Source organism: Acanthopagrus latus, chromosome 14 (genome assembly GCF_904848185.1).
Source record: "Acanthopagrus latus isolate v.2019 chromosome 14, fAcaLat1.1, whole genome shotgun sequence".
Taxonomy (NCBI): Eukaryota; Metazoa; Chordata; class Actinopteri; order Spariformes; family Sparidae; genus Acanthopagrus; species Acanthopagrus latus.
In genome coordinates, this window is record NC_051052.1 from 261,203 (window position 1) to 274,140 (window position 12,938).

Here is a 12,938-nt window from a genome sequence, read left to right on the forward strand (position 1 = left end):
TAAAGGATTTGCTTGCAGGGGCAAAGTAAATCTGTGCCCAAATGCTTGCAATCCACACAAAATGGGCTCTGTAATTGGGAACCACAGTTTTAAACTAACATAAGTGACCATTTCCCCTCTGGAGCAATTGTATATTCAAAGACATGATAAGTCAGTGATACTGTATGACACCAGTCAGAATTTGTGATAGTATAAAAGCACATAGTGATACGTGTCTGCTCATAGGGTTATTTAGCCCCTCAGGCATTTGATGTCTAAAATCTCTCAGCTCAAACAGCAAACAGTCAGTTTGATGCTTTTGGGTTGTGATATGCCTTCATGCGTCAGTCAATCGTACTCTACATCAGTAGTCTAGTTCCCCAGCTTTAACAGTCTGGTTACCAACAAGGTACAAGGAAGCATTTTCAAATACAGCTTTGATCAAATTTGAAAATGACAATGACAGAACAAAAACAGCAGGGAGTTGCAAATCCATGTCCTAATCATCTCAAAACTCTCAAATCTTGTACTCATTAATACATGTTGGTTAATGTTAATGTTGGTTTGTGCTTTGCAATGAACGCTTGTTTGTTTGACTTCTAAGCCCATTAAGGGTGCACTGTGTCTCTCTGTAGAAGAAGGTTCAATGGTAATCAGTGAAGTAAACAGCTTTGCTTTTTGGGGGGACCAAACTCTTAACATAGCTCAGGTCAGTGCTGCATCTGCAGAGTCTGACTCGTTTTGTAATTCTGTCTTTCAGCGCTGCAAACCTCAGCAGAACAGATGCAGCAAACATGGAGCAACTTTAGAAAAAGAGAAAGGGGAATAGGGAGCAAAGGGGAGAGAGGGAGACAGAGATGAAAAGGATGAGACAGAGTGTGAGACAGACAGAATGTGTGTAGAATTCCTGTGAGATCTCTTCTCTAACCGTTTTTATGATGCTTTGAAAGCTCTGCACAAGGGGAACATCTCAAAGTGATAGGATGTTGAATCGATTATCAATGCTTTCATTTCACTTACCTATCTGTCTCATATACTCGGTCTCATCTTATTCTCTTGCTGCCTCTTTTCTGCTTCTGCTTCGTTTAAATCATAAAAAAAAACAAAAAAAACATAAAGGACAGACAGACTTCTTAAATAATTTCCCAGTCTGGGATCAATAAAGTAATTCTATTCTATTCAGTTCTATTCTATTCTATTCTATTCTATTCTATTCTATTCTAAACAATTTGAAGACATCCTGGACTTAAAATAAAGGAAAATGCTGGTCACATTTTGTTTATCTCTCTATAAAAGCAAGGACTCTCTGCGTGTGTGTGTGTGTGTGTGTGTGTGTGTGTGTGTGTGTGTGTGTGTGTGTGTCTGTTCCTCAAATATCTCTGCAGATCAGGATCAGACTGATCTCAGAGTTTCAACATGGCTGCTGTTTGGTTCAAAGGTGTGTGTAAATTATTTCATAAATGCTTTACAAATCCCGCTAGCATTGTTAACCATAGCCGTCATAGCCATGTGCACACCAGAGCCAATCACTGCAGAGCTCACTTCCACGAAATACCTTAAGAAACAAGCAGATTTATACCTGCAGCGGCGCAAGCTGGACCGGGATTTTGCCAGCAGTTCAGTCCCGTTCTGTGCATCTAAACTGACTGATGTGGATTAATGAGACTAAACGAGTCCAGACTGAGTCTGTTCAGGTCTGAGGAGATCCGGATACGGGCGGACAACAAAGTGGACTCAGAATCTGTGGATGTTCATGTGTAGTTAGCTGCTAGCCACTAGGCCACCCACACGGCCCACCTACCAAGTCGACGGACGCACCAGCAGGTCCAAAACCAGACTAAGGGTAAATAATGTCTGCCATGCTTTTTCGCAAACATTTCCATCACGTTTGCTTTGTGTCTGGTGCAGGAATAAACGGTAAAAATGGCTTTCGTCACGGAAGTGTCCAAGCAGCAAGTTTGGTAGCTAAGGAACAGGGGAAGCTGTGTGAGGGACGCCGGTGTGGCAGTTTAACTGGCGTTCATTTCAACTGGCGACGATCCCAGGTGTGCTGGTGGTGTGGGTTTGAGAATCCCATCTGGAGAGGGGTCCTCAGCCATGTCCGCTAACCAGGAAAACCTTCCGAATGCCCTGCTCATTGATCCAAGTCATATATATGTGTATTCATTTTGACGTGGCTTGAACACTACTATTCCACACAGAGATGCCGGGGCTGCGACCTGCAAACCACTAGACGAGCGCTACAGAGCACATTGACAGTGTAGGTGACTGTGTTAATGCCTGTCCAGAAAAAAAAACAAAAAACGCAACTGTCAATAAATCATACAAAAGTGCATGTTGTCATATTGGGCTTATATCTTTGTTGTGAATGTGTGTACTTACACACAGCTGGTGGGAACAGTTGGAGGTATTTGTTCACGCAGATTGAGTTTGACAGCAGCTTTGAGACTGCTGTTCACTGTGGCGCTGAGTGCGTAGCGTCTAGGTTAACTTGTGACACTATTATCATTGGGTATTTATTTCATTCCACGCGGCGTTCAAATGGTTCATTAAAGTCATCATTCCAAGCCGCATACATTGTTATTAAGCTGAAGCCAAGTCGATGTGAAAACTGACTGTATACACTGTCACACAGCCTGCTTGTCAAACAGTCTGCAGAGTACGTTGACATCCAGCCCGAACTCATCATGAGGTCGGTCAGCTGTGGCAAAGTGAGACATCCAGATCAACCTGTGATACAAACACCTGTCGACCATTTATGAAATAAAATAACTAGCCTACAACAAATAGAAACAGAGTAGCAATAGAGAACCATACATGCAGACCTCCTTAAGTCCTCCCTGTGTTTGTGAAAACTTACAAAAAGTAGCTGCATTAAACACATAGCAGCAGCCAGGATTTAAAAATCATTAAAGAACAAAAGTGAAATACAATACAAATTATATTTCAGTCTATTTCAGTGTGAGTTAATGTGTCTTGTTTGTCCTCAGCCACACAAGTGGCCAACCCTCGGGCTTGAGCATTAATCACAATGATATTAACTCAGCATCATTCAATTAATCACAACTTGATAGAACAGATACACAATTATGTGTGTATGCTGCATAGGGCTGTCAATCCTCCCCTCAAATCATATTCGAATTTTTAATGCTTCTTATGTTAAATATTCAAATATTCAAATATATCTTCAAAATGTATTTATTTATTTTTAAATTATATCATTATATTCACCGATACAAGCTTAAGGTTTGGCCATACCTCCCGCATCCACTAGAGGGCACTTCAACCAAATCTGTTATGTAACATTTGCAACAAGTTTTACCAACACATGGCCAGAAATGTATAATAAATATATATAAATAAATAAGATATAAGCCAGAAATATTCAAGCAATGATGTTTAATGAAGAAACTGATGTTCAATCATTCAAATACACACATTGCTATTCTAAGTCTCAAAGAGACAACTCTTCATGGATAAAGACAAGCAGGCAATTTTATCACCGCTCCGCTATTAACACATGGATTAAGTAAATAAATTAAATCATAACAAAATGAAAACAGAAGTGCTCATGGCTTCTGCATTTAAAACAGCAAAGTTTCAAACAACACTGGTTTTGACTGCACTTTTACTGTAGTGCAATATTTTGTAAACTTTTAACCATTACACAGACTGAAATAAATGTATCTATTTTGTCACAGTTGTCAACGTAAACAGATTAAAACAACATTTTATCCTAAATGTTCAAGTTGTTAGCCAGAAACACTAGATGATCAACATTTTCTGGATTTAGTGCAGAGCGTTTTTTATCCACTACAATCCCAGCCGTGGAGAAAACAGTTTCTGCTCTTACCGAGGTCCCAGGGATGCTCAAATAGCGTCGGGCCAGCAGAACTATGTGAGGAAATCTCACTTGTGCCGTTTTCCACCATGCCAGTGGGTCGCTGTGGGTGGGCAGAGGGGTCTCTCTCTCATACGTGAGCGTCTCTTGTTGATCGCGTAGTGCTCTGTCACAGTTTGTGTTTGTGCTTTGACTGTAAATGTTAAGTGAACCAGCCGGTGGAAGCGTGGGTCAAGGTAGCTTGCGGAGTTAAGCAACATAAAGGCATCTTTGTCCTGCCCATAACGCTTTGCTAATCATCTGAAATCGTTCTTTTCATTTCTCGGATTGCATCTGGATCGTCAGCGGAGGTCTGTAGTTGTGATTGAAGAACAAACTTCAGGGGGAGAACGGCTGATGCGGTTGGGAATCGGGCTTAAGCACCGCTCTCACCTGCTCCATGAGGGACCAGTCACTAGTACTCAACTCCAGACGACACAGTTTCTTTTCCATGATAACAGCTGCAACCGCAGCTTGCTGCTCAGCTGCCCAACACACCATATTGTATGTGCTATTCCACCGAATGGTGCAGTCGTTGATAAGTTGGGCAGGTTTAACTCCAAGCAGCTTCTGTTTAGCTTCTAGGAGGTAGTTGTCCGTGGATGACTTGTTAAAATGCAGTGCCGTGGCCTTAAGTCTGCTGAGCAGAGTTTCAATAGCTCGCACTGTCAGCCCCCTCCTCACAGCCAGGTTAATAGTGTGCGCCATGCAGGGGAGATCGGTGACTTGCAGGTGCCTCTCAACAGCATTAATGTAGTTACCAGCGTTGTCTGTGGTGATGGCAAGAATGGTGATGGTAATGGTCCCACGAGAGGGAATTGTGTACCATGGCTCAATCTCTCGGATGAACTCCTTAAACCCGTCCCCCTGCGAGATGTTAACTGGCCTCATATCTTTGCAGATAAACACAGTCAGCTTTTTCGTTATTGCTTCTTGCCAAGCAGCTGGCAGACAATGAGATGAGGAGGGAGGCAAAAACAATGTTATTCTTGCCTGTTTTAACCATGGAGGTGTGCGCTCATGTTGCTCGTAGTCGAGTGGTACTTTAACGACTTAGAGCATAACTTGCAAATGACGGTTTCTCTGGAAGTAATCTTCCCGTTTCTTGATGGAAATCCAAAATTTTTCCACACAACGCTTTTTAAGTTTTCAGGAGTTATGCTTTCCAGCTCTGCGTATGTTGGCGCGCTGCTCCCTGCCATCTTGTACAATGCCGAACGTCACGATGCACGACGTTGACTTTGGTTTGCGCCGTTGCTAAGGCAGAAGTTCGAACGTCAGTTTCCACATTCGAATCTTCTAATTTTTAAAAAAAATTTGAATTGTATTCGAATAGCAAAGTTCGTTTTGACAGCCCTAATGCTGCACATGTTTATTGGCAGACTAAAATGACTATAGGCTGTTACAGCCTTTACAGAAGTAGTCCCACTCAGTCAAGGGACAACCAACACAAGTTGTATGATACCACAAACTGCATGTGGTGCACTTAATCTGAAAGGGAAACAGAAAAACTGATGCCAGATTTTGGTAAAGAGGTAAGTGTTACAGTCAGAGAGGAGTGTGTACAATGAATTAAGTAGTCCAACACCAAGTACACATCAATACTGTGTATCATTATTCAAGATATTGTGACAATGTGTGCTAGATTCTGGGTTTAAATCCTAGCTTGAGTCTGTCCTGTCAGTGTTGAGTCAGTGTTCCTTCAGTGGCATCAGTGTCCTCAGGAAGTGCAAAGACATGCAAGTGAGTATAATGAAACTATGCATTTTCAGTAGCCGTGTGATAGCTAGTGACAGTTCACCCAGTGTTGTGGAGGTAACCTATCCAGGGTGGATCCCCATCTTCCATTTTGTTGTCAGTCAACATGAAAATTCACTGCCTTACCCACTCATCTTCATCAGCCCCTGTGCTCTCCTCCCCACAAGCCTAACACAGCGCCGACAGGTCATCTGTAACACAGACAAAACAAAATTACAGCACAGACTCAAATGTTTCAGTATATCTGGTGGAGTAGCACATGCCAGTGTTAGTCATCAGGGCCGTTGCCATTTCAAGCCTCATGCAGTACACACTCTGCTGGTCCACAGGGTAGTCTATCTTTTCCTCCAGCAGGATCTGATCTGCAAGCTGAAAAGTGACTGCTCAGTATCAGAAAATTGACTTATCCTGATAATGGATAAGGCCCACCATCCGATTGCTGGACAGTGTCTGCGAACAACTGTTCTACACAGACAAAACACTGATCACAGCTCATTATTTCTAACCTCAGCCCATTTCAGATCTTCACCAACTAAATGTCAATTAACTGGTGTTAAGAACAACTTCACAAGGACAACAGGACACAGATAATGATGTAATGTGTTGTGTTGCTGCCACAATATCATCCAAGGGCAAGGAATACATCATTAGAGTTGACATTTCACTCACCTTGTCACACCCCTGCAGTGGTCCACCTGTTGTTTTGTGGCCCCAAATGGGTCCACATAGAGGGCTCGGTTTTCCTTCAGATACATTGTCTATGGAAATGTAAATGATGATTACAGCCATCCACTTGTACACCAGATAGTCACATGATTTGTATCTACTCAGTTAACAATTACTCACAACAAGAGTCCAGTGTCCCTGATGACATATGGCTCCAGCTGCCATGTAGTGGTTGACAAGATCCAGCTAAAAACAAAAAACATGTTTTACACAGAGACATCTCAATGTATAAAATGTCACTAGGAATTGGCAGACATGGTACTCACTCTTTTATATTGTTTCTGGGATCCCTGCCAGACGTCAGACATGGCGAAAGAGTCTACCATTTGTGTGCCCGTCTTGTTACAGATGATCAGTAGATATGCATTGACAATCTGTGAGTACAAGAGTGACAACTTTACACTTGGCTAACTGAGAGAAAAATATTCAAACAACAATGAGCACAAGATATTACCTCCGTCTCCTCTGTGCTGCAGTGTTTCTGAGAAGACCTTGTATGGCCCAACCTTGGACCATAGAGTCTCTGCTCGGCCACCTGCCCATATGTCCCTGATTACTGCAAGGATGAAGATCAGTGACCGTTATTTGTGAAATGCATGATTCATGGTGTACTTTAATGAATCTTTACTCACAATGTTCTGTATCCTGTGAAGGTCTTAGGGCTTTTTGGCAGGCTGGTGTCCCAGCGAATGTGTGTGTGTGTGTGTGTGTCTGTTGTGTAGATGTCTGTGATGGACCAGCCAGAGGAGAGGAAACCAACACCGTTCTTAGTTTGGCAGGGACCCTCTCCTCTGGCTGGACATAATGTATGAGGTGGTCAATGTTTATTTTAATTTTCCTTTTTCCCTTCTGGGACACCAGGTCTGCACGCTTACCTTCCAGTTTGACAATTGTAAGGGGGCCAAGTAAATCTGCCTCTAGCTTGCCCCCCGTCCTTTGCTCCTGTCTAATGGTCCTTTGAAGGACAAGCTCTCTAACTAAAAGCTGCCCTCATGGCCTTGGTCCTCTTTTCACTTGCGGACCTTGTCCTGGCATTTTTATAATCATCGTCCTGCCTCTGAAGTCCAGCGCAGGGTTCCTCCCCATTAATAAGGCAGGTGATTCTGTCTTCTGTAACCTGCGACAAATCATGTGTAGTGGTTACACACACACATGCGTGAGAACTTTAAACAGTCTTACCTCAAAGTGATGTGGCACCTCTGAGGGGAACCTCGCCTACCTCCCAAACATCAAGAAGTATGGACGTACTTTGTAGTCAGTTGTTTTTTTGTTCTCAAGGCGAATATTGTAGATTGTAGTTACTGGTCCCACGTCTTATGGTGATCTGCAACCATTTTGTTCAGAGACCTAAGTATGCAGATATCACATTAATGTGCATAATAAAGCTGCTCTGCTAACAACAGTAACTTAATGTCATATCGAGAGAGCTACAACTCATTCCAGTATTGAAAACAAATTATACCTCTGTATTGTTCCATTGAGTTTCTCCACAAGACTGTTGGTCTGTGGATGATACGGTGAACAAAGGCTTCTTCTGATGCCCAGCCTTTCACAGAGTTCATAGTTGACCTTCAAGTGATTAGTTGGTTTAACATATGTCAGTACAGCAGTAGTTGCATGGGGACAAATGAGACATCATTACCATACCTTATTGCAAAACTCTTTGCCCTTGTCTGTTAGCAGTCTTTTAGGTGCACCAAATTTGTCAAAGAAATCAAGTATATACAATTTATCACCTCGACTGCTGTTTTTCTATTCAGTGGGTAGGCCTCTGCCCATTTGGTGAAATAATCAACTGGTTGCCACCATCTGTGAGTGTAAGTTTACCCACCAAGTCCATCACAAAGTAGCTCAAGAGGCTCTGTCACCTGAGGGAAAAGACAGGACAACAGGACATGAGAATGTGATCAGTGATGTGTTTGAAAGCTGACTGTCTGCCATCACTGTTTCTATCGCTATTGGGTTGTATTGCTTCTTTTCTTTTATGGTAGCACTTTTTGTCTGACACTGGGGACACTGAGCAACCTAGAAGAGACCAAAAAGTCAAATTTGTGATGAACAGACAAATTAGCTTACATCCACAAACAGCCCCTATTACATTTGCAAGAATACACATTACCCTCCCCAGTGCACCAGGACGGGACTGTGGCAGGTGGATGTACCACAGGTTATCAATAACGAAATGCATGTGAACAGCACATATATCAACACAAGAGTCTGAGGATACCAACTCACCCATTTGTGGACGTCTTGCAACATTCCTGGTCAATGGTATCTAGAGATGATGGCGCTGTGGGTCTTTTCCACTCAACAGTGCCCACCAAAGTGACTGCAGTGGAACTCCTCGAAGATGGAGTTGGCCTCCACTGCAGCTACAACTGTTGGGAGGTGCTCGGAGCCGTCCTTTTTTCTTCTGCAAATATAGTGCAGGTCCCCATCTGAAGTTTCAGTGGTGTAGTGGGAGCTGAACCATAGCAAATTATTGTGTTCAAGGGTTGATAGAACATGCATCTTTACCCTTTATTTTGAAGGTTTTCGCTCTCCTTCTGATTGTATAATGCTCCCTTTAGCTAAGACCATCAGGATACTTAGCAGTCAGTTTCAGGTCTAACACCTCCTGTGCAAGTTTTGGATCCATTATAGATTAATTGAATACATACTAATCGCTGTGTATTTGTCCAACTAACTTATACATCCACAAAGATGTGATGCGAGTGTGAGTTTTAAAGGCTACCACCCAACCCCCGTAGTGATTTGAGTCTCATCACCTGTGAAATACTCTGTTCACCTGTGAGTGTTAGGGTTAGCCTTTCTCTGACTGTGACACTTACCTGTGATATTTATTTATTCATCTATCTATCGATATATATGGTTCTTTATTGCTACTCTGTTTCTATTTGTTGTAGGCTAGTTATTTTATTTCATAAATGGTCGACAGGTGTTTGTATCACAGGTTGATCTGGACGTCTCACTTTGCCACAGCTGACCGACCTCATGATGAGTTCGGGCTGGATGTCAACGTACTCTGCAGACTGTTTGACAAGCAGGCTGTGTGACAGTGTATACAGTCAGTTTTCACATCGACTTGGCTTCAGCTTAATAACAATGTATGCGGCTTGGAATGATGACTTTAATGAACCATTTGAACGCCGCGTGGAATGAAATAAATACCCAATGATAATAGTGTCACAAGTTAACCTAGATGCTACAAACTCAGCGCCACAGTGAACAGCAGTCTCAAAGCTGCTGTCAAACTCAATCTGCGTGAACAAATACCTCCAACTGTTCCCACCAGCTGTGTGTAAGTACACACATTCACAACAAAGATATAAGCCCAACATGACAACATGCACTTTTGTATGATTTATTGACAGGTGTGTTTTTTTTTTTTTTTTTGGACAGGCATCAACACAGTCACCTACACTGTCAATGTGCTCTGTAGCGCTCGTCTAGTGGTTTGCAGGTCGCAGCCCCGGCATCTCTGTGTGGAATAGTAGTGTTCAAGCCACGTCAAAATGAATACACATATATATGACTTGGATCAATGAGCAGGGCATTCGGAAGGTTTTCCTGGTTAGCGGACATGGCTGAGGACCCCTCTCCAGATGGGATTCTCAAACCCACACCACCAGCACACCTGGGATCGTCGCCAGCTGAAATGAACGCCAGTTAAACTGCCACACCAGTGGTGATGGCGAGTTTTGAGAGTTGAGAGATTTGTCACATATAACGTGTTTGGAGTGTATAGTTAGTGTGTTATATAGTGTTTAGTGTAGTGTGTTTAGTGTGTAGTGTATTCAATTTTGTGTTGAGTCAAAACAAGGAGGAGACTGCTGAATGTGGAACAGGCAGGAATGAGCTGAGGAGCCCTGAGCCTGAGGCACTGCCGCCTTTTAGATGTAATTAGTTACATATAATTTTGTAAATTTCAAAAACTCGTGCACAAATTTAGCAAACAACAATTTATATTTGCATTATAACTAATGCAAATAGTTCATTAAACATATTTGTGGTTTTAACAGTAAAAAATCTAACTTTTTCCTACTCCTACTTCAGGTCCATAGTGTTAATACCGTATGTCAAAATGAGAAAACAACTGTACAGTCACACATGTGAGGTTGTGCTGAAAATAATGACACCAAACAAGGCAAGATAGATAGTTTTTAAGGTGAAATGTAATGGTATAATCAAAAGTAGTCAAAAACAGCCAATTACATCCCTGACGTCCCACCTTCAAACACAACCTCATTTGGACATCCATGAAAAATCTACTTAACCTCCCACTTTTCTATAGGAATACATGCTTCCTAAGGGCAGTGCACTAGTATATTAAACAATCAGTCCAGAAATATTAGTCAGATTAATTGATAACAGAACTTTCTTATAACCCTCAACTAAAAATACTTTCACAGTGTGCTCCATCTTACTAAATATTTATCTCCAGACACAACTATGAAATAAGTCAAACCCCAAAAGTTGTAACAGGCATCTAAAATTGCTGGAGGATGCTGACAACAACAGGGTTTCTGCAGGGCCATAAATGGTCTAAAATTTGTCCAAATGTTGCACATAGTTCTTAAATTACATTTAGTTAGGTCTTAGATATGTACATTCATTTACTGCATATGTCACTGCATTTTTTGTTATTGTTTTTTGTTTGGGGGAAATGTGTTATTCAATATTCACAGTTGGCTCAGTGTGTTGTACTTCTTTCTGAAGTATCCTGGAATGTACGTTGGTTAAAAGCTGTACCTGATGATGAATTTGAAGCGCAGTGTATGCTCTGCAAGAGGACCCTCAACTTGGGCACACTAGGAGTGAATGCACTGGTGTTACACACAAAATCAGAAAAACACCATCTGCGCCGCCTCTGCTGTCTCGCAGTCAAGCAACATTCAAACCATCTTCAGCTCAACTCCAACATTGACAGCGGAGGTGCTTTGGATTTTGCTCGACAGATAGACTAGTTTGGTCCAGCTATCGGAAGACACGGATGTCAACAAACCAGTATGTGGCTACTTGCACAAACACAGTTTTAACTACGGTACTTTTTTATTCTTTTTGAGTCATACATGCTACAGTGCTGTGTTGTAAGGTGTCTGCTGATGTTGCATAACTTTTTGGGTGAGATGTGGAGCATGTTAAGAAGCTTAAAACACAGTGTAAAGTTCTGACCCTATGCTGTTAGCTGTCAATGCTAACTCTCTGTTCACGGAGCCCTGTAATGGTTGGACCAAATGTGTTCACGTCTTCAGTACTGGCAAGTCAAGGGTAGCTTGAGCAATGAAGCTGCATGTTGAAATCGACCGAAGTTCTCCTTTAACCAATTTTAGCTGAAAGGCCAGCCTCATCATCCGAGCAAACCCTGGCAGAGACTGACCAAGAGTCACAGACAAAGTCACAGTTTATAGCACACTCAGAGATACCTTGAGATAGGTAGATTTCACAAAACAATTTCCAAATGGCCAGACGGCCTTGGATGTACACCCAACAAGCACAGAATGCAATTGGGCACACGGAGAAGAAGATGACCATTTTAACAGTAACGACACAAACAAAGAATAATAGTTCTGACTCAAAGCATGAGTGCCCTGTGCTCCTTATTCTTTGTGTCAAATTGAGAATTGAATGCCTGCCGATCACCTGACTGACCGCTCTGTTTGTCTGTGTATCCCTCAGTCACCTGTCGGGCTCCAAGGCTGGAGACCTCCTTCACATCTGCAGCCCCTTCATCAAACGAGCCTGCTTTATCTCTGGCTATGTGAGTATTTGTTGGATAGGTATGCATCTTAACTTTAGGAGACTTATCTATCACAGTGCATATTACTTGAAATAATTTTGCAGTATTTTTACATGATAATAGAGTTAAAAATGAGGATTGCAATCCTGCTTTGTTCACTTTTTGTCACTTTTTTGATAATGTCCCGCAGTAAATGGTCTTTCAGATGTCATTTAGCTGTCATTAACAGGACACTGTCATTGGATTGTAACCAGGGTGACAAATCAGTACCTTAGCAGAAATTTCGACAGGAGATTCGAAGACATAGAGCATTCAAGTGAGCTATACAACTGACCTATTGGGAGCAGCAATACACCCGTGCTGCTGCTGCTAGTCTGTCACGGAGTGCCATTATCAGTAGAAGAAGGAATAGAAAAAGGAAGCCACAATGGTGATCAACGTGAAGTGAGCAGCAATGTGGGATTACATGTCCTGTGTAAACCAGGTGGCACATGTTAGCAGTCCTTCCCAAGTAGAGCCAACGGACACCCCTAAAGTTCAACCATTGTTTTGTAAGGAACAGAAGACAAATAGCTTTATTTTGGGCAACAATATTTTTAAATTAGAGGCTGTCAAGGACCATGAAGCATAAAATGTCACAAGCAGTGCTAGGGGTCACATGTTAGAAAAGCAACCCATTGCATCATTAATATATCTATTTTAGAGGAGACGGAATAACATGTTAATAATTATGTTTCGGTAATAAATCACTATGTCATGTAACACGTTACAATCCACATTACTGACTGAAGTGAAGTGTTTGTTGTTGTTTTTTTTTAAGAATCCATCCACACCAACACGGACATATTAATATAG

The 12,938-nt window shown here is 42.0% G+C and overlaps 1 protein-coding gene across 2 annotated transcripts in view; it reads left to right on the top strand.

Moving 5' to 3' along the window:
- Positions 1–12,938, top strand: part of tmtc1 (transmembrane O-mannosyltransferase targeting cadherins 1) — a 181,158-nt gene that overhangs the window by 90,808 nt on the left and 77,412 nt on the right. For both annotated transcript variants that reach the window (XM_037122112.1, XM_037122113.1), the window contains exon 5: positions 12,023–12,104. In XM_037122112.1, coding sequence (XP_036978007.1) covers positions 12,023–12,104 — 82 coding nt within the window. The remainder of the gene's footprint in view (positions 1–12,022; positions 12,105–12,938) is intronic.